General features: G+C 34.0%; 6 protein-coding genes across 6 annotated transcripts; 1 reads left to right on the plus strand and 5 right to left on the minus strand.

The window, feature by feature from the left end:
- The first annotated feature begins 2,693 nt into the window (after nt 1-2,693).
- LOC122609890 (putative receptor protein kinase ZmPK1) lies at nt 2,694-5,258 on the plus strand. The gene is made up of 2 exons (XM_043782840.1): nt 2,694-3,861; nt 3,976-5,258. The coding sequence occupies exons 1-2, from the start codon at nt 2,740-2,742 to the stop codon at nt 5,110-5,112; spliced, it is 2,259 nt and encodes a 752-aa protein (XP_043638775.1). The 5' UTR covers nt 2,694-2,739; the 3' UTR covers nt 5,113-5,258.
- Nucleotides 5,194-6,300, minus strand: LOC122609891. The gene is made up of 3 exons (XM_043782842.1): nt 5,959-6,300; nt 5,749-5,843; nt 5,194-5,431 (listed from the first exon to the last, which is right to left on the minus strand). Exons 1-3 carry the CDS (start codon nt 6,225-6,227, stop codon nt 5,367-5,369), a joined length of 429 nt encoding a protein of 142 aa, XP_043638777.1. The 5' UTR covers nt 6,228-6,300; the 3' UTR covers nt 5,194-5,366.
- Nucleotides 6,301-7,382: 1,082 nt separating this feature from the next.
- LOC122578912 (subtilisin-like protease SBT3.17) lies at nt 7,383-10,118 on the minus strand. The gene is made up of 3 exons (XM_043750962.1): nt 9,785-10,118; nt 8,922-9,019; nt 7,383-7,606 (listed from the first exon to the last, which is right to left on the minus strand). The coding sequence occupies exons 1-3, from the start codon at nt 9,994-9,996 to the stop codon at nt 7,536-7,538; spliced, it is 381 nt and encodes a 126-aa protein (XP_043606897.1). The 5' UTR covers nt 9,997-10,118; the 3' UTR covers nt 7,383-7,535.
- A 2,210-nt stretch (nt 10,119-12,328) lies between these two features.
- LOC122610582 (putative receptor protein kinase ZmPK1) lies at nt 12,329-14,949 on the minus strand. Its single transcript, XM_043783559.1, has one exon. The coding sequence runs from the start codon at nt 14,947-14,949 to the stop codon at nt 12,550-12,552; it is 2,400 nt and encodes a 799-aa protein (XP_043639494.1). The 3' UTR covers nt 12,329-12,549.
- A 1,425-nt stretch (nt 14,950-16,374) lies between these two features.
- On the minus strand, nt 16,375-18,887 carry LOC122610583 (putative receptor protein kinase ZmPK1). The gene has a single exon (XM_043783560.1). The coding sequence runs from the start codon at nt 18,870-18,872 to the stop codon at nt 16,482-16,484; it is 2,391 nt and encodes a 796-aa protein (XP_043639495.1). The 5' UTR covers nt 18,873-18,887; the 3' UTR covers nt 16,375-16,481.
- A 1,616-nt stretch (nt 18,888-20,503) lies between these two features.
- Nucleotides 20,504-23,080, minus strand: LOC122580121 (putative receptor protein kinase ZmPK1). Its single transcript, XM_043752392.1, has one exon. It carries the CDS (start codon nt 23,066-23,068, stop codon nt 20,684-20,686), a length of 2,385 nt encoding a protein of 794 aa, XP_043608327.1. The 5' UTR covers nt 23,069-23,080; the 3' UTR covers nt 20,504-20,683.
- Between the last annotated feature and the right edge of the window lie 1,768 nt (nt 23,081-24,848).

Consider the following 24,848-nt stretch of genomic DNA (forward strand, 5'->3'; position numbering starts at 1 on the left):
AGTCTTCAAATTAAAACACAAAAGAAAATCACGGTGAGCGATATCTATATATCTATATTATAAAGCAAATAGGGTTTCAACTTTCAATTTCAACAATGTACACATGATAATACATAATGTATCATACATCAATGTCTACAATTTTCTCTCTCCTCCATAAATCATTTTATTCTTCTAATTCATTCAAAATCTTTTATCCCAAAAACCGTACATCGATAAATTATAAAAATTATATGAGTGTTCTTAAAATTCCATGCTCTTTCATATGCCATTCGATATACTTTCGATGAATTTTTAAATCTGAGGGCAAAGCCCGTACGGCTAAGACACTTTATGACGACATATCACATCTTATGACCTATCATACTCTATGACTTATCACCCTTACTCAGTGGTGGAACTTGAACATCACTACAGGAGAGGTCAAATTTTTTCTAAATCTAATACATATCTATATCTTAAACTTTTGAGAGGGGTAAATACACATAAATTTTAATTTTTACTATAAAATATTAAATAATTGCTAATTATATCCCAAAATTCTGGAAGTACCAGAACCCCTTTTGGTCCTACTGATCTTCTGTCACTGCCCTTACCATCTCACCGCCACAACGCGTGGGTACTTGCTCCCGTATATCAAATGCACAAAGCACACAAATCAAACCAACTACAGTACGTACCTCTTGTTGTAAAGAGTGGTGTGGTCACAAAGAGGGCATTCCACTAATTCAAAAGTTTTAAACAAGCAACTTTGGTGGAAAAAAAACCTGTACTATTTTTGTCTAAATTGTATTGATTGTTATTCAAAATGGCTGACTTATGAGTAAGTCATGACAAACTTTCATTATGATAAGTCGACTTGATTTATATGTTTTATTTTAAACCTGCTAAGCAAACAAATTTAGCAAAAAATAGCTAAAAGTGGATTATTTTTGTAATATGAGTAAATTTGACTATGTAATTAAACATTATTCATCAACTTTTCTTGCATAGCTTAGATATAAATCTCTTTTTCCGTGGAGTCATTTTATATTTTGTACTTGAATGACGACAATAATCCAATAATATTGTTAAAAAAATCTCATCATGCAACCCAACTTGTTTTGTTAACACAACAATCACATATTTTCAACAATAATCCAATAGTATTATTCTTTTGACCGGTTTACCATCTCATGGTGAATCATGATAGTTCATAATAAAATGGGAAGCGATCTATACACGGTTAACTTTTGTTGTTTTACAATGATGGTGTATCAAATCACCTGCCTAATAAAATACATGTAAGAAATTGAATTGGTTTATCAACCAAACTTTCATATTAAGAAGAGTTTCAAGACAACACATGACATGATAAAGGTTCGAGATTACGAACTCCCCATAGTTTAATCTCTACTTTTCTTAAACCTTGATGATTTATGTATAATGAATTCATGTTTATAAAATTAAGGGAAAATTACACTTTTGGTCATTGAACTTGGCACGTTTTTCACTTTTAGTCACTAAACTTCAAAAATTGCAATGTATACACTGAACTTGTCACTTTTTTTCACTTTTGGTCATTGCGCCCAGTTTCGTTAGTTTTGCTCCGTTAAGTTGCACAGATTCGTTAGTTTTTTTTCAATTTTTGTCCTTCCAATTATTCTATAACTAAAATCAATAATCGACAAACTTCAGTGATGAAAAGTGTAATTTACCTAATTTTTTTTTATATATATACCTCATTCGTCCAATTTTAAATGTTATTATTTTGATTTTTTTTAAATATTTTTACTTTTAACTTTGACTCTAAACATTTTTATTTATAACATATAGTAGTTGGTGTAAATTTTATCAATGAAAAATATATTTAAAAATTAGTTCATTATTATATGTTTTATAACAAATTTATATAACATAGACAAAAATATTTATGGTTAAATCATAAGGCGTTATAGATTATCAGAAAAATCTACAACACGTTACTTCAGATAAACATTATAATATCTTATTTTTATTTTCGTTTATTAATAGTTAATAAAATGAATTAAGAAAAACTATATAAATTTATATAACACAAAAACAAAATTACGGTTAAAGTAGACACAAGAAGACTCGAAATTCAAACATAATCACTAAATAAATCTATCTTTATAAATAAAAATTTCAATAACAATTATTTCATCGTCGTTAAAAAAAACAATTATTTCATCTAATCAAACTACTGTATAACAAATAGATAGTAACTGTAAACATAAAAAATTTGTTTCAAAACATAATAAATGAATATGTATTTTCACTAATCGGCCAAAACAATATATCAAACCTGAAGTTGGACCGATTATCGATTTTAGTTATGGAATAATGGGAAAGATGAAAAGTGAATGAAAATTAACGAATCTGGGCAAGTTAATGGGGAAAAACTAACAAAGTTGACGCAGTGACCAAAAGTGAAAAAAAGTGACAAGTTCAGTGTATAATTTGCAATTTTTGAAGTTTAGTGACTAAAAGTGAAAAACGTGTCTAGTTCAGGGACCAAAAGTGTAATTTTTTCTAAAATTAATATTAATACTCCTACGTAATACGTTTACAAGTTGATGACATGTGTTTGTCTTTCAAATGTATAAAAAGTCTTACATCAAAGATGCTATTTATACACTTTACCCCCACTTAACTTTATGATCAAATTTCAAAATCATGGCTGCTGCACCATTTTATCCTTTTTTTCTCCATAACCTCACCATCTTCTTCTTTTTCATCATGTTCTTCCTCATTTCCCCAATCCATAGCTTAACTCGAGGCTCGTCTCTTTCGGTCGAAAACAACGAAGACATTCTAACATCACCAAACAACCTTTTCACAGCTGGTTTTCATAAAGTTGGAGAAAATGCATATTGTTTTGCGATTTGGTTCACAGACCAGCCCACGACAGACGACGTTCGCACTGTCGTCTGGATGGCTAACCGAGACGAACCAGTAAACGGAAAAAGCTCCAAACTTTCTTTATCTAAAGATGGAAATCTTGTTTTAACAGATGCTGATCAATACATTATTTGGTCAACTCAAACAAAGTCAAACTCTGCTTCTTTTCAATTACAACTTCATAACACAGGGAACCTTGTCCTTCAAGAAAAACAACAAATTCTTTGGCAAAGTTTCGACTTTCCAACAGATACCCTTCTTCCAAATCAACATTTATCAAAAAGCACACAACTTGTTTCTTCTAGAAGCTCTACTAATTTTTCTTCTGGCTTTTATAAGCTATTTTTCGATACAGATAGTATTCTTCGTCTTCACTACGATAGCCAAGAAACGACTACGGTTTACTGGCCCGACCCGGGTATGCTGCCATGGGAGTCAGGAAGATACCAATACTTATACAAAAGAAAAGCTAGCCTTGATTCTTATGGCAGGTTTAACTCATCAGACGGTCTAAATTTCGAATCAGCTGATTTCGGTATTTTAGTACAAAGAATGATGAAAATTGATATAGATGGTAACTTAAGAGTTTACAGTCTTGTTGAGAATCAGTTAGGTAGACAGAAATGGGAAGTACAATGGCAAGCAATTCCTCATTCTTGTAGGATTCATGGTATTTGTGGGCAAAATAGTCTTTGTACTTATGCTTATTCTCAAGATTTAAGTAGAAGTTGTAGTTGTTTACATGGGTATAAAATGGTGAATTCTCAAGATTGGAGTTATGGGTGTGAGCCAATATCGAAAACTTGCAAGCCCGAAAATGAGGATTTTATCGAGCTTCGACATGTCGAGTTTTATGGCTACGATATTCGGTACCACGAAAACTATACTCTTGATGCTTGTAAGCAAGATTGTTTGCAAGATTGTGCTTGTAAAGGGTTTCAACTTGGATATGATGATGAAGTAGGTACTTATTATTGTTATATAAAAACTTCTTTATTTAATGGATACCAAATGGGTTTTTATAACTCTATGTATCTAAAACTACCTAAAATGTTTGTAAACTCTTTTGATCAGGAATTTGTTAATAAGAAATCTAGCTTTTCTTGTGAAGTACCAAAGGTAAGTACTGTACTTACAAGAACATACGAAAAGAAACGAGATAGCAAGCCCCTTAGGTTCATGCTAGTTTTAGGATGTGTTATTGGGTTTCTTGAGATCATAAGCATACTATATTTTTGGGTTAAGAGCCGGAAACGCGCAGTTACACCAGACGAGACTTATTTTCTAGCCATGACGTCGTTTAGAAAGTTTACGTACAAAGAGCTGAAAACTGCGTCGCGTAATTTTAGTGAAGAGATAGGTCGTGGGGGTGCTAGTGTTGTGTATAAAGGACGGTTATCAGATAATCGAATTGTAGCCATCAAGAAGCTCAAGAATAGTTCTCATCAAGGTGAAGCTGAATTTCAAGCAGAATTAAGTATAATTGGAAGGCTAAATCATATGAACTTGCTTGAAACATGGGGTTATTGTGCTGAAGGAAAGCATAGGCTTGTAGTTTACGAGTACATGGAGAACGGGTCGTTGGCTGAAAATTTGAGTTCGGGTAAACTTGATTGGGAAAAAAGGATGGATATCGCAATAGGGACAGCAAAAGGACTTGCTTATTTACATGAGGAGTGTTTGGAATGGGTTTTACATTGTGATGTGAAACCTCATAATGTATTGTTGGATGATAATTACAATCCAAAAGTGGCAGATTTTGGGCTTTCAAAGTTATTGGATAGAGGTGGAATGGGCACGTCAAAGTTTTCGACAGCTAGAGGGACCAGAGGCTATATGGCACCCGAATGGGTGTTCCATCTTCCGATCACTTCAAAAGTTGATGTGTATAGCTACGGTGTGGTGATATTGGAGATGATAACGGGTCGTGGTCCAGGAAGGAAGCAGCAAACAAGTGAAGAAGGTGATATAAGTGAGCGTGGGGTGGTTGAGTGGGTTAGAGGTATGATCCAAGAGTTTGATGGAAATTCTCGAGACGGATCATGTGTTGAGAAGATAGTAAATGGTTCGGTAAGTGGTGAATTTGACCGAAAAACCATGGAAAATCTGGTTAGGATTGCATTGCAATGCGTCGAGGAAGATATGGACGTTCGACCCACAATGAGCCAAGTGGTTCATATGCTTCTACATCCTGCAGAAAATGATTCATAGTACTCTCCTATATATATGGTGTATGCAACTATGTAAGATTATAAGAGATTTTAATTTGTAAATGTACTATGTCATAAGAAACTTTGAGTCATTAGGCCGACTCATCAAGTTGTATCTAAACATAATTTGAATTGTGCTATTGTTTATACGAATTATATAAGTTTACAATAACGTTGATATTCGAAGTCTTAGAGCAGTTGTAGTTTAACAATAGTCATCCATTAGTTGGTAGAAAGACAACCCAGTTGTCGATCTCAGAAGTGTGAGAAACTAACAGGAGCTGTGGCAAGCTTCACGATCTGGAGAACCTCTGGTCGTTCTGTGAAAATTAACATGAACATTTAGAAATACGGTTTTCATAATTAAGTTAATGCTGCAATAAATCAGAAAGTAGTCCTAGCAAAAGAGAACGACAAGTATACATGGTAAACGATGATAAAGAACATGAAACTTGGAAATCAGGTCATTCAAGTAAATCTAGATCAAACAGACTGCAAATCAGATCTTCAAGTGAGATTATTTCTATATTGGGCAGGTTATAACTTTTGGGTTTTTTTCAGCATTGTATACTTTTCGTTCTGTTTTGCTAGCTAGGACTACTTTCTGATTTATTGCAGAAAGTATTAGGCATCATACTCGATAGTTCTTCAACTTGATCAGTAGTTAGCAATGCTGAAAATGAACAATCCATATAGTATGAGTGGAAAAAATCAGCTTTTGATGCCTCCTCACTATCAAAACACGATCAAAATAAATACAATTAACAAACTCATACTTGAAGTCAATTAATTCGATATATACAGGTACAGGGTACTGCATCAGTATATATGAGAGAAATAGAAAGACCTGCCGAGGACTGAAGAGAGGATGTGAAGGTGATATATTTCAACTTTTTCATCTTTAGGTCGTTTGGTGTAGACAAGATAGAATGCTGCTTCTACTGGTGCTGGTGCATATGCCGGCGGTGCAGATTGCAGTGGTATAGATAAAGGGCCAAAGGGTGATGAACCTTCTTCTGACATTGGTGATAACGATTCGATGATGTATGTGAGGACAAAGAGAGTGAATATGGAGATGACAAAGACGATGATGATGGAGAGCGGTCGTGGAGCCATTTTTGTTTTAAGACAGAATGATGGACCTGAAACTCAATAAGTGAATGCTGATTTAGTTGGATTAATATGCTTATTGGCCAATGATTAAATGATGAATGAAGAGTATGTATTGGTGGAAAATATTTCTATTTCTGGCATGACATCTTTAAGGTTATCTTTTTCACCCAAATTGAAATTTTAACTATATAAACATTGTCAATAATTCAAGCAAAAACCAAAGCAGGTGACTTGTCGTTGTGTCCGTGTTTGGCAGTTTGGCTTGGTATCCTAAAGGAGGTTCTTTTCAGCCATGGGAAAAACGCGTATGCGGTGTTTTGTTCCTTGTTCAGATATATGCAAAATTACAAACTAAGTAATGGCTGTCTTCAATATTTGTTAAGAGAAATGATACATCTTGTCGAATAACTGAATTATGTAGTAAGTGAAATTCAAACCCACATGAAATATCCAAGGTCAATTTTTTACCTGGCCACCAACCCCATTGGCCACATTTCTACTATTTGTTGGTGTACATAATCCTAGTGAATCTGAATCCAAAGTAGATGGTCGAATATATGAATTTAGTGGACAATGTGTGTATCGCAAAAACAGTGGCGTATGTAACCCATCCCTTGAAATCATGGTATCAGAGTACAGAAATATAGTTTTGGGTATTTCAGTTGATATCAATAATAAAACTTTGTCTTGTCGACTTCTATTTGTAAATCGAGCCTCTATGACTGTAGCACCAAAAGACTTTTCCCATCGATTCTTATGAAAAATACTTGGTCTTGTCGTAAAACAATAAACTATTAAACGTTGTCTTTGTTACCTGTGAAGTTACCATCTGGAACTGGATATCCAAGCTTGGTTTATGGAAAAAATTTAATGTTAGAAAATGTCTTATATGACTAATCGCAAAACAGAGGGTATCGATTTAACAAATAACAGGTAAATTGGATAGAAGACTATATACCCAAGAGGAAAGAATTAGTCAAATAGATTGAATGATGCATTATGAACACACGGATCAACATTCAAAAATCAAACACCACTAGGCATGTTCTCATATAACGGGATATTCTGAAAGCCATGCCTGGCGATATTAAGTTAAATCTTGGATAATAATATGCCAAGGGTCACAAAACCTTCTTTATGCACTTAAAAAAGAATCAATTAACTCAAGTTACCCAAGTTATTATGGTTGAAAACCGAAAGTATACATATACAGAGATGTTGTGTAAAAGCATTTGTATCTTACAGAGACTACATATTAGAAGTGTTTTAAAACGTAAGACAGTCAGTCCTTCAGCCATTGAGTTGTAGATTCTAGACGTTTGCCGGTGCATCATGGAGCTGCATAGTCCTGCTCTCTATCACTTGGAGAACACCTGGTCGTTCTGTAGGAACATAGGCAAAGAAAACTTTGAATATGTTTTCGGTTACTAAATTTAATGTACAAATGGTAAACATGAGAAATGATAATATGTTAATAGCCATGGGAATTTGAAAGAATCAATCTCACAATTCCTGATGAAAATGCATGCAAGGTAAATCTTTGACTTGAACGATCACATATCCGACCCTATTAGGTACTACACATTATATCCGTATCACTATTTGAGCAATGACTGTAATGATTACCTTATCTTATTTTTAAGTTTTACTCTTTTAGTGATGCTAATACTGCAGGCCACTAATACTCATTTTCTCTAGCTGGATTTTCTTTTTGTTCCTTAATCTTTGATCTACAGTCCTAAATGCAATATTCATGAGTGTTGAGCAATGAGCAGGTCTGTCAAGAACTCTTGATATTTGGTCTGGTTCAGTATCCTAACCCCGCCCTAACAGACATTATTAAGTGTGCTCATTGTTTACGTATAGAGTGTAATATCACCCTAAATGCCTTTTCCAAAAAAAGTTAAAAACCTCCCTGGATGCCACAGGTGCATATAACTAAACAGAGCGATCAACAACCCTACATTTATGTTTCACTCAAAACCACAGTCAAACATAGAGATTTTAATATACTATTGTGGTCAATTTGGATCAACTGCAGCTTACAAAGCTGTAAAACCTGCAATTCTCTATGTACAAACAAATTCCTTGGATTGGTGGCCCTTTAAAGGCGATTTACCCTATTTTTAGATTAGTGGTCCAAATCTGGTTAGGAATATGGTCTTCGTAGAAGGAGATTATCCATTTCATGTAGATGTGGGCTCTTTGCACAAATCTCGTGGATTAGTGGCTGATAAAAGGTGGAGTCGTACCATGGCTAAAAGGGGGAAAAATGGAGCACCATTTTCTTCTAGTCTTTTAGTAAACTTGTTCTGCATCCATTTTTTCCCTTTTCTTCATGGTAACCATGGTATTTAATTTAGCCTACAAAATCTATGAGGTGCTGACGTCTTGACATCTAAAGGGAGGCAGAGCAAGGGCTTTAATGGATCTTTCTATTGTCTAGTTAGCATACTCTTGGAGCGACTTTTGACCCTCTAGCATTTATTTTTCTTTCGGCTATATTACTCACCAAATTTCGCTAATTTCTATCCGTTCCTTAGTTGATGTACCCTTATCTCCTCATTAAAGGTGATATCACAAGGCCATATTATATTCATCTGGTTTATAGTATTTACAAAAAGCAAAAAACACACAATCTCTCCTACAAGAAAACTCAAAAAAAGCAAGAGATTTAAAGAGAAGAAATAAACGTACTTGAAAGTTCTTCAACTTGCTTGGGAGTAAGCTTGGCAGAAAACCCACAAGCCGCATGCTTGTAAGTGTACAGCAAAGCCCCTTGTGCTGCCTCCTCACTATGAATCAATTGGTAAACAAATCAAATGACGATAAACAACACATAACTCAAACAAACAAAAAACATGCCATTAGCTTTGGAGAAGTTTACAACCATCTACTCTTTTTGTTTAAAACATATCATATGCAAACATAATTTGAAAGGTCGATGGATGTCTTGTTATACATGTAGTCATTTTACGCCATTTTATAAGGTGCGGTTCTAGTAGAATTAACGAAGTTTACCATTTTATTCTACACCTATCTTTTTACACTTTATAGTTATACCATAAAATATTACTTTAAAAAATTGAGCCAAAAAAAAAAAAATCCCTTCTTTAACCATGAAATGACCAAAATTTGAGCAAAAAAAAAAAAGAAAAAGACTTTTTGGATGCCAATTTAAAAAATGACCAAAATTTGAACAAAAAAAAAAAATCCCTTGTTTAACTATAAAGAAAAATGGCAAATTGGCAAAAAATAAAATAAAAAATGGACAAAGAAATTCGAATGGAAACAATAGTACCTCAATATTACTTAAAAAAAATTGAGTACTCAAAATATAACATAAATTGTTGATAAAGTTCGATGCTTTTTATGCGATTTATCATAGCAAAACTTGCAGTGATACCCTAATTTATAATTCATTTCACACTTTTTTATTTATTCAATAACAAAACAAAAAACCTAATTCCTAAACTAATTTCAGAATTCAACAATCAACAAACAATTTATGTTGGGAAATATATATATATATATATGTTAGTATGTATGTATGTATAGACCTGCCAAGAACTGAAGAGAGTGTTCGCATATGAAAAATTTCAAGGTCTTCATCGACGGGTCGGTCAGTGTAAACAATATGAACTGCAGCTGTTTCCTTAACTGGGACAGCTGCTGCTGCTGCTGGTACAGATGATTGGGTTTCCGCCATTGATGATGATATGATAATTAGAGAAAGTGAGATGATTATTATGATTATGGATTGAGATGCCATTTATATAGATATTTGAAGGATGAAGAAAGTTAAGGTGTTTTTTTGCTTAATGACGAAGACTCGGATTACACGGGGGCGGAGATGCTTAAGGAAAAAGAATAAATAAAAGAAAGAAGAAAATAGATGTGTATTGTATGTCGGTATGTGTGATAAAGAATATTACAATGCAGCACCGGGCCGGTTTTACTCAACTGAAATTCAATTAGAAATTTTCGATTTTTGAAAATAAAAATAAAATGCGGTTAAGTCTAAATTTGTTGTTAAAAAAAATTAATACAGTATTAGTTATTTTTAAAAAACTTGGTTGTTACTTGTGAATTTGAATCATTTTCTCTTTATCGTCGTTCTTGTGCGTTTTATACTATTTTTAAATATAAACGATATAGATTAGACTCTTGAGCAAAACTCTTGACTACCTTTTGTGAATTTTTCTTCCCTTATCTTTTGACGCGCCAATCCTTTTTTTATGCATTGTTTCTCCAATAACCTTTGCTTCTTTGTCAATCTGTCCGATTTAAATTGAAGTCAATTGAGTTGTTAGTTTCCAACCCCTTCCTTTGCCCATGATAAAACATATAATGAATGTAAATTTTTTTACCAAAAAAGGAGTTACTAGCATCATGTTGCGAGGAGCGTATAAGTCGAGGCCTACTTCTAATTGAATTCAACCTATCATCTATACTATCTATACTATATTATAAAAGAAATAGCACTTTATAAAAGAAATAACACTTTATTTTTGAAAGTGTTGAAATAATGTAATACTTTCACATAGCACCATTTAAAATATTTTCACATACACTATCCACTTAACATTGATGATTAAATCACACAATCAATCCTTTATCTTTAGAAATCCCCATTAACCATTTAAATCAATTACTTATACATCAATAATATACACCACTCGACGTCGCCACCACCGAGTTACACGGTACAGTGCTAGTTAAGACTAATTAAAGAAGTAGTGAATGCTTAGTTATTTGATGTATATATATAAACTCCATGTTATAATTCATTTCACAATTGAGTGAAAATGGTAATTTTCATGTACACTCTCTTCATCTGCAATTGTTATATAGCTAAATCATCGACCTTTCAAATAATTCTCAGTATTTAAAACACTTTATCATTTTTCTGGCCAATTTTAAGAATGATACGGCATTTAAGTTGATATTTTGTATTATTTGTGAAATAAATAGCCAAAAGTGGGTTAGAAGAGGTGGTAGACACTCACACTCTAAGTTCCATGTCTTGAGGCTTTAATTTCAAAGAACACAAAAAATAACTCTCTTTAAAAAATCAAAAAAAATTAATGGTTTTATTTCAAAGAACACAAAAAATAACTCTTTTTTTTATTGGAAAATTTGGTAAACATATTCCCCTTTTAAGGCTTTAATTTGAAGATTCCGGACTGGTTGAGTCAAGCTCCTGGTTCATAATCTGACCCGCTTATCCGGCTCGTCCGATAAAGAATTAGTTATGTGTGATAAAGAATATTACAATGCAGCACAGGGCCGGTTTTACTCGAAACTAAATTTCAATTGGAAATTTTTGAAACTAGAAATAGAATGTTGTTAAGTCTAAATTTGTTGTTAAAAAAGTTTAATATAGTATTAGTTATTTCTAAAAAACTTGGTTGTTACTTGTGAATTTGAATCATTTCCTTTTTATCGTTATTCTTGTGTGGAAGAATATCATTTTATAATCTCAAAAATATCTATTCTAAACATGAACAACATGGATTAGACCGTTGAGCAAAACCCTTAACAACCTTTTGTGAAGTTTTCTTCTCTTGTCTTTTGGCGGGCCAACCCTTTTTTATGCGCCGTTTTTTCAAATAAGCTTTGTTTTTTTGCCGGTCCATTCGATTTAAGTTGGAGTCAATTGAGCTGTTAGCTTCCAATCTCTCCCTCTTGCACATGATAGACCATACAATGAATATGAATTTTTTCAAAAAGGAGTTACTAGCATCATGTTGCTAGGAGCGCATAAGTCGAGGCCTATTTCTAATTGAATTCAACCTATCATTAAGACTAATTAAAGAAGTAGTCAATTCTTAGTTATTTGATGTATATATATAATATCCATGTTATAATTCATTTCACAATTGAGTGAAAATGGTAATTTTCACACTCCAGTTGTTATATAGCTAAATCATCCATCTTTCAAATAATCCTAAGTATTTTAAACATTTTTTATCATTTTTCTGGCCAACTTTAAGAATGATATGACATTTAAGTTGATATTTTGTATTATTTGTGAAATAAATAGCCAAAAAGTGGGTTAAAAGAGGTGGTAGACGCTCAAACTCTAAGTTCCAAGTCTTGAGTTTTGAAAAATAAAAAAATTAGTGCTTATATAATTCATAGAGAACACAACACCAAAAACAACTCTCTTTTTATTGGACCGGACTCGTTAAGTCAAGCTCCGGATTCACGATCCGACTGGCTCATTCAACTGGTCCGATCCAGTATTAAAATAATGCTAAGTACAAGTATCTGACACACAACGAAAGTATTACTTGAGAGTAGACTACAATTCCACGAAAGGCTAGTCACACTTATCATCCATTTCTAAATTTAGAAGTATCTTCACAACCTCGCTCATGGTTGGTCTCGCGTCTTTATTTTCCTCAACACATTGCAAAGCCACTTTCAAAAGAGTTTTCATCTGATGATCTTCATATTCATCCTTCATTAATGGATCCAATATATCCATTATTTGTGCTTGTGTCAGATTATTGCCAAACTCGTCGACCTTCTCTCTCACCCAACTTACAAGCGTTTTTTGATCTACCTTTTCCCTATCATCGCTTCCTTGGTCCCATTTGGGACCGCGTCCTGTTATCATCTCTAGCACAACCATTCCGTAGCTATACACATCCACTTTTGAAGTGATTGGAAGATTATACACCCATTCTGGAGCCATATACCCTCTAGTCCCTCTTATCCTCGAAAAGATAGAATTTTCTTTTACGCCTTTGTGGAATAGCTTGGACAAGCCAAAATCAGCCACCTTTGGATTATAATCAGCGTCTAGCAATATGTTGTGTGGTTTAACATCACAATGTAGGACCCACTCCAAGCATTCTTCATGTAGATAAGCTAGCCCTTTTGCGGCACCAGTGGCAATTTCAAATCTCTTCTGCCAATCGAGTTCTTTAGCACGTATGTTACCAGCTAACGAACCATTCTCCATGTACTCATAGACCAATATCCGGTGCTTTCCTTCGGCACAATAACCATATGTTTCTATCAAGTTCTTATGATTTATCCTCCCAATGGTACTCATCTCTGCTAAAAATTCAGCTTCTCCCTGGCTAGCCTCACGGAGTCGCTTAATTGCGACCATTCTTTTGTCAGGCAGTATACCTTTGTACACGATACCGCCACCACCTCTCCCAATCTCATCTCTGAAGTTATTAGACATCTTAATAACCTCATCATATGTAAACCTTTTGAATCCGGTAGCAATTGCAAGGTAGGACTGGGTTGTCGACCCTGACGATTGTCTTGTAATATAATAGAAAAACACAAAGCATGTAGCTTCAGTTATACCAAGAATGATGCTGAACCACAATATGAACTTGAGGGATCCATTTGCGCTCTTTCCCACGTATGTTCGTTCCAGCTTGATTATAGAACTCGTGCAATTCAACTCAGACTGAGCAGTAGCTTTTTGATTAAATGATGAAACTTCACTCCTAGGAAGCATAAGATAAGTTGTGAAAGGATTACCCACGGAATAACCATTGAACAACAACGTTTTCACATAGCATCTGAAGGTGATTAACGGGGTGTTAAAGGTATATTGGAAGGCTTTACAATCAGAATCATTAAAGCAGGCCTTCTTACATTCTTCAAAAGTGACCCCCTCCATAAATAATGAATCATATCCATAAAATTCCGTATTGGGGAGACTTAAGAAGTCATAATTTTTACGATCTGTAGTAATATCGAATGTAGGTTTACACCCAAATGACAAATCTGAAAGGTTTTTTGGCGTGTATCCATGCAAGCAAGTGCATCTTCTTCCAGAAAAAGAACTAAAACTGCAAAGACTGTTTTGGCCACAACTTCCAGGAATGAGACATGGTTGTGAAATTATTTGGCTTGAAACGGTCCACTCTCTGTTGATGAGTGTATAAACTCTAACATTGCCATCAACATCTAGTGTCATTCTTCTTTGAAGGGTATGGCCAAAATCAGACGTAACGAAGGTGAAATTGTCTGTGGAAATGAATTGGCCTACGGAATCAAGCAAGGCGTATCTACTATTGTTGAAAGGAGACCTTCCTGCTTGCAATGTTAATAACCACGGTTTAGGCCAATAAACACTTGTGATTTCATCACTGTTGTAAACAAGGCGAATTATGTTGTCATTGTCAAAGTAGAAATTGTAGAAGCCAGAAGAAAAATTTGTCAAACTTCGCGAAGATGTAAGGATGGTATCTTTGGTGAAAAGTTGATTAGGAAGAATTGTGTCGGTAGGAAAACTAAAGCTTTGCCAAATATATGGATTTTTTTCTAACTCTTTGAGAACAAGGTTACCCGAGTCAAGGAGTTGCAATTGCAAAGGGGATGTAGATTTAGTATTGCTCATCCATATTCGGTTACCGGCATCTGTTAGAACAAGATTTCCGGATTTGGACAAGTAAAACTTGGAGCGTTTTCCATTGACAAGTGCATCTCTATTTGCCATCCAAACAAATGTGTGACTCCCATCCGCCATAAGCTCGGAAAACCATATAGCGAAGAAATAAGCATTTTGGCCAATCTGGTGAAACCCGGCTGTGAAAAGACCATTAGCTGACACCAAATGATCTTGGTTATTTTCAACAGCGAGTGATGAGCCTTGGGTTAGAACATTTGTTAAAGAATTAATAGAGTTAACAATTAGAAAATAATAGAGTATAACTAAAGGGAAGAAAAAAAGGTAAGGGAAATGCATATTTATAAAATATGGATGAACAAACTTCTTATTACTTTTAGTAGCTAGGTATTTATACATATTAAGAGTACGTGATTGAAATATATAGAGGATCTAAGTTCAAGTTAAATCCATTTGATATAGATATTTTATTTAATGCTCTCAACTTCTGGCAGGTGACCATGGACCCATAATCGTCATTATTGAGCACAAGTCAATTAAAGCTTATTACGAAAGTCAAACTCAACTTAAGCCGCAAATATTCGAATACTTGACAACCTGGCTAATTTTTATCAGTGGTGTCAACTTGCTCTAGTGCTATACAAATGCGACTCGATCATTATTAGCAAATGTATGTCCGCATTTTAAATAAAATGGAAGTTATTTGAAACGAAGAAAAATTGCCTAGATTAGATGAAAAATTGCCTATATAGAATAAATTATAAATATTCCCTTTTAAACTTAGAAAATTACTTTGTAATAAAATTGGAGTGGGGGCCGCTGACCCCGCTGCCCCCATGGTAAATACGTCCTTGAGTGGTTGCCAACCTTTTACAAAAGAAGGCCGGAGAAATCTTCAAGGTTTTGTGTTTGTAGAGGTGATAGAAATGTTAGTGGCCATGAAATGGCAAATTATAGGGGATCTATATATGGAGAATCTAATTTTTTGTGTGTTCGTTCATATAATGGTTAACTTTTTGTATCTATTTTTTTTATTGGAAACAAGTACTATTAAAGAAAAAAATTGTTTAGAAAATGGAAAAATTTGGAAGCTCGGTGAAATCTAGAGTTCAAACGAACTTGAAGGGCAAACGAACATAGAAGAAACCGAGTTCAACGAATTTAAATTGCTAGGAACCTATATATAGACGAACTTTCTTGATTTTTAATTATGAAGTTGAGTGCAACTAGTTAAAAAGACTATAGGATGGATTGAAAAAACAACCCATACAATATGCATAAAAAAATACACTAAAGAATAGTCAAGAATCTGATCTAGAAGGATCAAAACCGCGATGAGGGGAAAAAAAAGAGATACAATTATATTTATTTTTTAGAAGTTATAGGATTACGATTGAAATTGAAATAAATAGAATGATCAATGAATGAAAATGGATTAAGAAATCTGAAGTCATAACTCATAACATATCGTAAACATTCGGATGGAGTAGATGAACATTTTCATTGAACTCACAATGAAGTCAATGGATGGATTTAAACTTAATTACATAGTAATTACATTCTAGAAATTGAATCTAACTGGTTGAATTATCTTGACATTATCGTCCTTGCTGAGGGCTATGTAGGTACCAATTCGGTACATATATGGGATCAAGCGGTTCCCATCAATCTACCGTTTTTAGTAATTACATTCCAAACACTATCTTTGATTAATTATAGAAATTGAACCTTTAACTAATAGTTACAAATATACATATCCTTACATTTTCAAATTTGTTGGACTTCTCGGGCTTTACATATATCAAATTTGTTATTAACAAGTCCCCACATACAACGTAGCTAAGTAATTGCTAGACCAAAGGCTAATGAGATTAATAATCCATTTCTAGATTGAGAAGTATCTTCACAACTTCGCTCATAGTTGGTCTCACGTCCTTATTTTCTTCAACACATTGCAAAGCCACTTTTAGAAGAGTTTTCATCTGATTATCTTCATATTCATCCTTCATTGTAGGATCCAATATATCCAATATTTGTGCGTTTGTCAAATTTTTGCCAGGCTCGTCGACCTTTTCCCTCACCCAACTTACAAGCGTTTTCTGATCTACCCTTTTGTTATCATTGCTTCCTTGATCCCATGTGGGATCCCGTCCCGTTATCATCTCTAGCACAACAATTCCATAGCTATATACATCCACTTTTGAAGTGATTGGAAGATTATACACCCATTCTGGAGCCATATACCCTCTAGTCCCTCTAATCCTTGAAAAGATAGAATTATCTATTACACCTTGGTGGAATAGCTTAGACAAACCAAAGTCAGCCACCTTTGGATTATAGTCGTCATCTAACAATATGTTATGTGGTTTGACATCACAGTGCAAAACCCACTCCAAGCATTCTTCATGCAAATAAGCTAGCCCTTTTGCGGCACCAATTGCAATATCAAATCTCATCTGCCAATCAAGTTTCTTAGCACGCAAGTTATGTGCTAATGAACCATTCTCCATGTACTCATAGACCAAGATCCTATGCTTCCTTTCGGCACAATAACCATATGTTTCTATCAAGTTCTTATGGTTTATCCTCCCAATTGTACTCATCTCTGCTAAAAATTCAGCTTCTCCCTGGCTAGCTTCATGGAGTCTCTTAATTGCGACCAGTCTCCCGTCAGGTAGTATACCTTTGTATACGACAGCGCTACCACCTCTCCCAATCTCGTGTATGAAATTATTAGACACCTTAATAATCTCGTCATATGTAAACCTTCTGAATCCGGTAGCAATTGCAAGGTAGGATTGGGTTGTTGCGATTGATGATTGCCTTGTAATATAATAGAAGAATACAAAGCATGTAGCTTCCGTTACACCAAGAATAATGCTGAACCACAATATGAACTTGAGGGATCCATTTTCACTCTTTCCCACATATGTTCGTTCGAGTTTGATTATAGAACTCGAGCAATTTAACTCAGACTGATTAGTAGCTTTTAGATTAAATGCCGATACGTTATTCTTAGGTAGCTTAATATAAGTTGTAAAAGGAGTATCCACGGTATGACCATTGAATAACAAAGTTTTCAAATAGCATTTGAAGGTCATTATTACTTGGTTAAAGGTATATTGGAAGGCTTTACAACTGGTATCATTCAAGCATGCCTCCTTGCAAACTTTAAATGTAACCCCCTCCATATACAAAGAATCAAATCCATAAAACTCTGTATAGGGGAGTCTTAAGAAGTCATACTTTTCACGATCTCCATTAAGATCAAATGTAGGTTTACACCCAAATGATATATCTGAGTGGTTCTTTGCCTCATATCCGTGCAAGCAAGTGCATCTCCTTTCGGAGTTAAGACTATATGTGCAAAGGCTGTTTTGGCCACAACTTCCGTGAATGAGACATGGTTTCGAAATTGTTTGGCTTGAAACAATCCACTTTCTGTTTTTAAGGGTATAAACTCTAACATTGCCATCAACATCTAGTGTCATTCTTCTTTGAAGGGCAAGGCCGTTATCAGACGTAGCGAAGGTGTAATTATCTGTGGAAATGAAACGGCCTAAGGAATCAAGGAAAGCGTATCTACTATTGTTGAAAGGAGACCTTCCTGCTTGCAATGTTAATAACCATGGTTTAGGCCAATACACACTTGTTATTTCGTCACTGTTGTAAACAATGCGGATTATGTTGTCATTGTCAAAGTAGAAACTGTAGAAACCCGAGGAAAAATTTGTCAAACTTCGTGATGATACAAGGATGGTATCTTTGGTGAAAAGCTGATTTGGAAGAATGGTGTTAGTTGGAAAACTAAAGCTTTCCCAAATATATGTATTTTTTCCCAACTCTTTAAGAACAAGGTTTCCCGAGTCAAGGAGTTGCAATTGCAAAGAGAATGTAGATTTAGTATTGCTCATCCAAATTCGGTTACCCGCATCTGTTAGAACAAGATTCCCGGATTTGGATAAGCAAAACTTGGAACGTTTTCCATTAACAAGTTCATCTCTATTTGCCATCCAAACAAATGTGTGACTACCATCCGCCATACGCTCAGAAAACCAAATGGCGAAGAAGTAAGCATTTTGGCCAATCTGGTGAAACCCGACTGTGAAAAGCCCATTAGGTGAAACCAAATGATCTTGGCTTTCAACAGAGATTGATGAGCCTTGGGTAAGAACATTTGTTGAAGAATAAGTTACAGAAGTAATAAATGGACAATAATTGAGAATAATGAAATGCAAGAAAAAAAGATAAGACAAATGCATATTGAAAAAATATGGATGACCAAATACTTGAGTGGGTATTCAAACATATTAAAAGTGTTTGAAATATATATAGAGAATTTAAGTTCATAACAGTGATATAATAGATGTTTTTTTAATACTAGCTATCAACATCTGGCAGGTGATGTTCATTAACCATCGATTGATCATTATTGAGTACAAGTCAACTTTCAATTCTCATGGGGCGGCTAATTACTTGAATATATCAAGTCAAAATAGTATATGAGTGAGGTTCTTTCTTGAAAGTCAAAGTCATGGCGGCTTTTTGGATACAAGGCTACGGGTCCAAATGAGTTGATGTTCAAGTTTTAATTTTTTAACTAATGGATTGGAAATTGTTGTCGGAAAATATTCAAATATAAAACTTGACATGATTCTGGCACATTCTTATTAGAGGTATCGACTTGCTCTAACACTAAACATATTCGACTAGATCCATGCGACCAGCAACCAGTTCTTGATCGCTCATACTCACCCCAACCAACCCGAACCATCAAGATTAACCAACATCGTAATAAAATAATTAAAATGTATACTTGAACTTACTATTTAAAAAAAAAAAACATATTACATGCTTCTGTTCTTTTTCAAGTATTTGGGTTAGCTTGGCCCGACACAAGGCCAGTGAGTCTTTCACTCTTGCGTCAAGTTTTTTCAGGCTTTTTTGAGCCTGGACAAAAGTTACTTACGTGTGAAGTTGATCGACTTAAGATCGACAAGATGGTGTCTATAAATTACTTGGATATATAAACCATTCAATATAGCTTTTAATTCATATAAAGTTCCTGAGCTCTTAATAACATGTCAAATAAATTGAATTTAGTTCTAAAATTTGATAAACAAATAGCAATGATAAAATGCATCACTCACACAGATTGCCTAAATAAAATGTCAAACATCGCAACCCCCGTGGGCTTTGTATATTATTAACAGAATATATATATATATATATATGTGAATACAATTATATATACGTCTTTTTGTTGAGCCGGCCAACTGAGCTATTATATTCTCTAACATTCTTCGCAGTTGGAGTGAGAGTTAAGTAAACACGCATAACAATAACTAAAATAAAGTCTTTGATGAAGAAGCCAACAATTTTTTTATAGATCTTAATTATTTCATAGCTTCGAAGGTCTTTGTCTTATATATCAAAACTTAAACTAACTTCTTTTTGTTTATATCTTTCTTGATTTGGACTGAGAAAAGAGTCAGGCTATCATGGTACATATGATCTCTATAAAAATGAAAGAGCTAGAAGATAACGAAAGATCACAAGATATTTTTAAGACCAATTCAAATATTGACATGCGTCGTTGCTTTTTTTTTTAACCGTAAGATACGTGGGTTATTGCTTATTAATTAGTTTTGCCACATCAACTCTACCTCATCATTTTTAATCTGATTTTCAAACTAACATATCCAAAATTTTGTCCGGAATGATTAATGATGGAAAATGGATCAAGAAAATATTTCTCAAATAGCATAATAAAACAAGAAATTGGAGGGAATGGAACATTATAATTATTAACCTCAAAATGAAATAAATGGATTGATTAAATACTAGAAGAAGAAACGTAATTACAAATTATATAATAAACATTAAGGATTGACAAATTATAAAGTGACCTTTAACTAATAATTACAACATACTAACATATTTCCAAATTATTAAGTTTGTTGGGCTTCATGGACTTTACATATGTATCAAATTTGTAACTAACAAGTCTCTAACGCACAACGTTAAGTAATTGCTAGAGAGTAAAATACAATTCGGCCAAAGGCTAAAAATACTAATCATCCATTTCTAGATTTAGAAGTATCTGCACAACCTCGCTCATGGTTGGTCTCGCGTCTTTATTTTCCTCAACACATTGCAAAGCTACTTTTAGAAGAGCTTCCATCTGATGATTTTCATATTCATCCTTCAATGTAGGATCCAATATATCCGTTATTTGTGCTTCTGTCAAATTGTCTCCGAAATCGTCAACCTTCTCTCTTACCCAACTTACAAGATCTACCCTTTCATTATCGCTTCCCTGATCCCATGTTGGATCTCGTCCTGTTATCAACTCTAGTACAACTATTCCATAGCTATACACATCCACTTTTGAAGTGATTGGAAGATTATATACCCATTCTGGAGCCATATACCCTCTAGTCCCTCTTATCTTCGAAAAGATAGAATTTTCTATTACACCTTGGCTAAATAGCTTAGACAAGCCAAAATCAGCCACCTTTGGATTATAATCAGCATCTAGCAATATGTTGTGTGGTTTGACATCACAGTGTAAAACCCACTCCAAGCATTCTTCATGTAGATAAGCTAGCCCTTTTGCGGCACCAGTGGCAATTTCAAATCTCTTCTGCCAATCGAGTTCTTTAGAACGTATGTTACGAGCTAACGAACCATTCTCCATGTACTCATACACCAAGATCCTATGCTTTCTTTCTGCACAATAACCATATGTTTCTATCAAGTTCTTATGATTTATCCTCCCGATGGTACTCATCTCTGCTAAAAATTCAGCTTCTCCCTGGCTAGCCTCATGGAGTTGCTTAATTGCGACCATTCTTCTATCAGGTAGTATACCTTTGTACACGATACCGCCACCACCTCTCCCAATCTCATCTTTGAATTTATTAGACATCTTAATAATCTCATCGTATGTAAACCTTCTGAATCCGGTAGCAATTGCATGGTAGGATTGGGTTCTTGTGCTTGATGATTGTCTCGTAATATAATAGAAGAACACAAAGCATGTAGCTTCAATTACACCAAGGATGATGCTGAACCACAATAAGAACTTGAGGGATCCATTTGACCTCTTTCCCACGTATGTACGTTCGAGCTTGATGATAGAACTTGAGCAAGTTAACTCGGACTGATTAGTAGCTTTTTCATTAAATGACAATACATCAAACTTAGGTAGCATAAGATAAGTTGTAGTGGAAGGAGTATCCACTGAATGACCATTGAACAACAAACTTTTCACATAGCATCTGAAAGTGCTTGAAGGTTGGTAAAAGGAATATTGGAAGGCTTTACAATTGGAATCTTTCAAGCAAGCCTTCTTACATTCTTTAAAAGTGACCCCCTCTACAAACACAGAATCAAATCCATAAAATTCTGTATTGGGGAGTCTTAAGAAGTCATAATTTTCACGATTTCCAGTTCGATTGAACGTTGGTTTACACCCAAATGACAAATCTGAGTGGTTCTTTGCCTTGAATCCTTGCAAGCAAGTGCATTTCCTTCCGGACTCAAAACTATAAGTGCAAAGGCTATTTTTGCCACAACTTCCATGAATGCGGCATGGTTGTGAAATTGTTTGGCTTGAAACAATCCACTTTCTGTTGTTAAGTGTATATACTCTAACATTGCCATCAGCATCTAGTGTCATTCTTCTTTGAAAGGTATGGCCATAATCGGACGTAACGAAGGTGAAATTGTCCGTGGAAAAGAATCGGCCAAAGGAATCAAGAAAGGCATATCTACTATTGTTGAAAGTAGACCTTCCTGCTTGCCATGTTAATAACAGGGGACGATCGGGCCAATAAACACTTGTTATCTCATCACTGTTGTAAACAAGGCGGATTACGTTGTCATTGTCAAAGAAGAAATTGTAGAAACCAGAAGAAAAATTTGTCAAACTTCGCGATGATACAAGGATGGTATCTTTGGTGAAAAGCTGATTTGGAAGAATGGTGTCGGTAGGAAAACTAAAGCTTTCCCAAATATATGGATTTTTTTCTAACTCTTTGAGAACAAGGTTTCCCGAGTCAAGGAGTTGCAATTGCAAAGGGGATGTAGATTTAGTATTGCTCATCCAAATTCGGTTACCGGCATCTGTTAGAACAAGATTCCCGGATTTTGACAAGTAAAACTTGGAATGTTTTCCATTGACCGGTGCATCTCTATTTGCCATCCAAATAAAGGTGTGACTGCCATCCGCCATAAGCTTGGAAAACCAAATAGCGAAGAAGTAAGCATTTTGGCCAATCTGGTGAAACCCGGCTGTGAAAAGACCATTAGGTGACACCAAATGATCTTGGTTATTTTCAACAGAGAGTGATGAGCCTTGGGTTAGAACATTTGTTGAAGAATTAGTAGAAGTAACAAATGGACAATGATGGAGGATAATTAAAGGCAGGAAAAAAAGGCAAGGCAAATGCATTGTTATTGATAAAATATGGATGATCGAACAAACTTCTTATATTTCGAGTGGGTATATATGTATATATTAAAAGTGCTTGAAACAGAGGAAGTTCATAACTGTGAATAATATAGATGTTTATATTTAATACTTAAATTGAATGCTCTCAACATCTGGCAGGTGATCATGACCCATCTTGCATGTTGCTCATATATTTTAGTTTTGACCAGTATAAACGAGATCTAGTTAATTAGCTAAATCTAGTCTAGTCTAATGAACATCAAGAATTGTCAGATATTTAACTTTGATATTTTCTCCAAAATTTGCACACTTAAGGGAATGAAAACTTCGTTACTTGTTTTGCTAGCTAGCAAAGTACAATTTAACGATTTAATTAGTAATTACTCGATCCGTAATAGGTGATGATCTATATACAAATTTATTTTATCTTATACTGGTAAAACACTTGAATTATACTATGTTACTCTTGTTTATTGAACTGTTATTTTCTTATGTTGATTGATATAAAAAAACGGTCAAATTAACCATCATGTATATATGAAAAATAATAATTGGTGATGGACGAGTCATTATATCATTAGTTAAACAATAATAATTAAATTTAATAAATGATTAAGCATAATTAAGTCAACTGTATATCCATGGTGGCTACGGAGAAGATCTTTCACAAAAGTCAAATTCAAGGTGGCTATATGAAGACAAGGCTCAGAATTCAAATAGGTTGATATTCGAGTTTTTAATAACTAACGGATTATAATTGAAAGTTGACGGAAAAGATTCTACATTGCTTAATAAATTATATATGTTAAATACTTGAAAATCTGGCTAATTAAGGTTGATCAAAGGTACTCGTATCAACTTGATCTAATATACTATACTAAATTTATATGCGACTCGATCATTATGAAATTGAATAAGAAGGTGAAAAAGAAGAAGAATTAAGAAAAAATTAAAACTCACATAGAAACTATTAATTAAACAACGAAAGAAAACGAGATTGTATCCTTATATGATATAAAAGTTAGGTCATGGAACAACTATAAAACTTAAATAATCACTCTTCGTAATTATTGTTATAAGTCTAATAGCATAGTTTACAATTGTATATAACATGAATATTAAATTGTTGATTAGTTATGTGGTTTATTAGTAGGTTTATGTGCATTATTGAAATAATAGTAATTATGATCATTAGGAAGTTGAAGCATATGTAATTTATTATATTGATGATTATTAGGAAGTTGAAGCATAGTTTACAATAGTAAATGATTTTGGTGATGATGATGATTAAGAAGTTGAATTGGTGGACCGCTACGATGTTTTCTAAAAGTTTATGAAACGAAAATTGTATGACAATATATACATATCTAACTACATGACAATATATACATATCTATTTTATTTGATTTTTATTATTCTACTCAAATAAAACCCAATTTGGATACAAAATCAAACCAAGATAGACTTTATTTATTTGGTTGGATATATATATAAGTCGGGTAGTTACTATTATTTATTCAAATTGAAAATCAAACCAGATTCATTGGGTTGGTTGTAAAATACATATGCATATGATCATATAAATAGTTAAGTTCAATTAAACTAAACAATGATATGAGATGATGAAAAGCCCAAAGATTATGAAAAGTCAAATTTGTCATAAATATGTAGATAGTTTATGAGAGCTTATTGAGTTAGGGTTATAGAATTATTTTGGTTCCTATTGAGAGTCTATATAAATGAGGAATTCACCCTTCACTTCTTACTTTGCATTCTTCTC

This window comes from Erigeron canadensis, chromosome 8, assembly GCF_010389155.1.
Source record: "Erigeron canadensis isolate Cc75 chromosome 8, C_canadensis_v1, whole genome shotgun sequence".
Taxonomy (NCBI): domain Eukaryota; kingdom Viridiplantae; phylum Streptophyta; class Magnoliopsida; order Asterales; family Asteraceae; genus Erigeron; species Erigeron canadensis.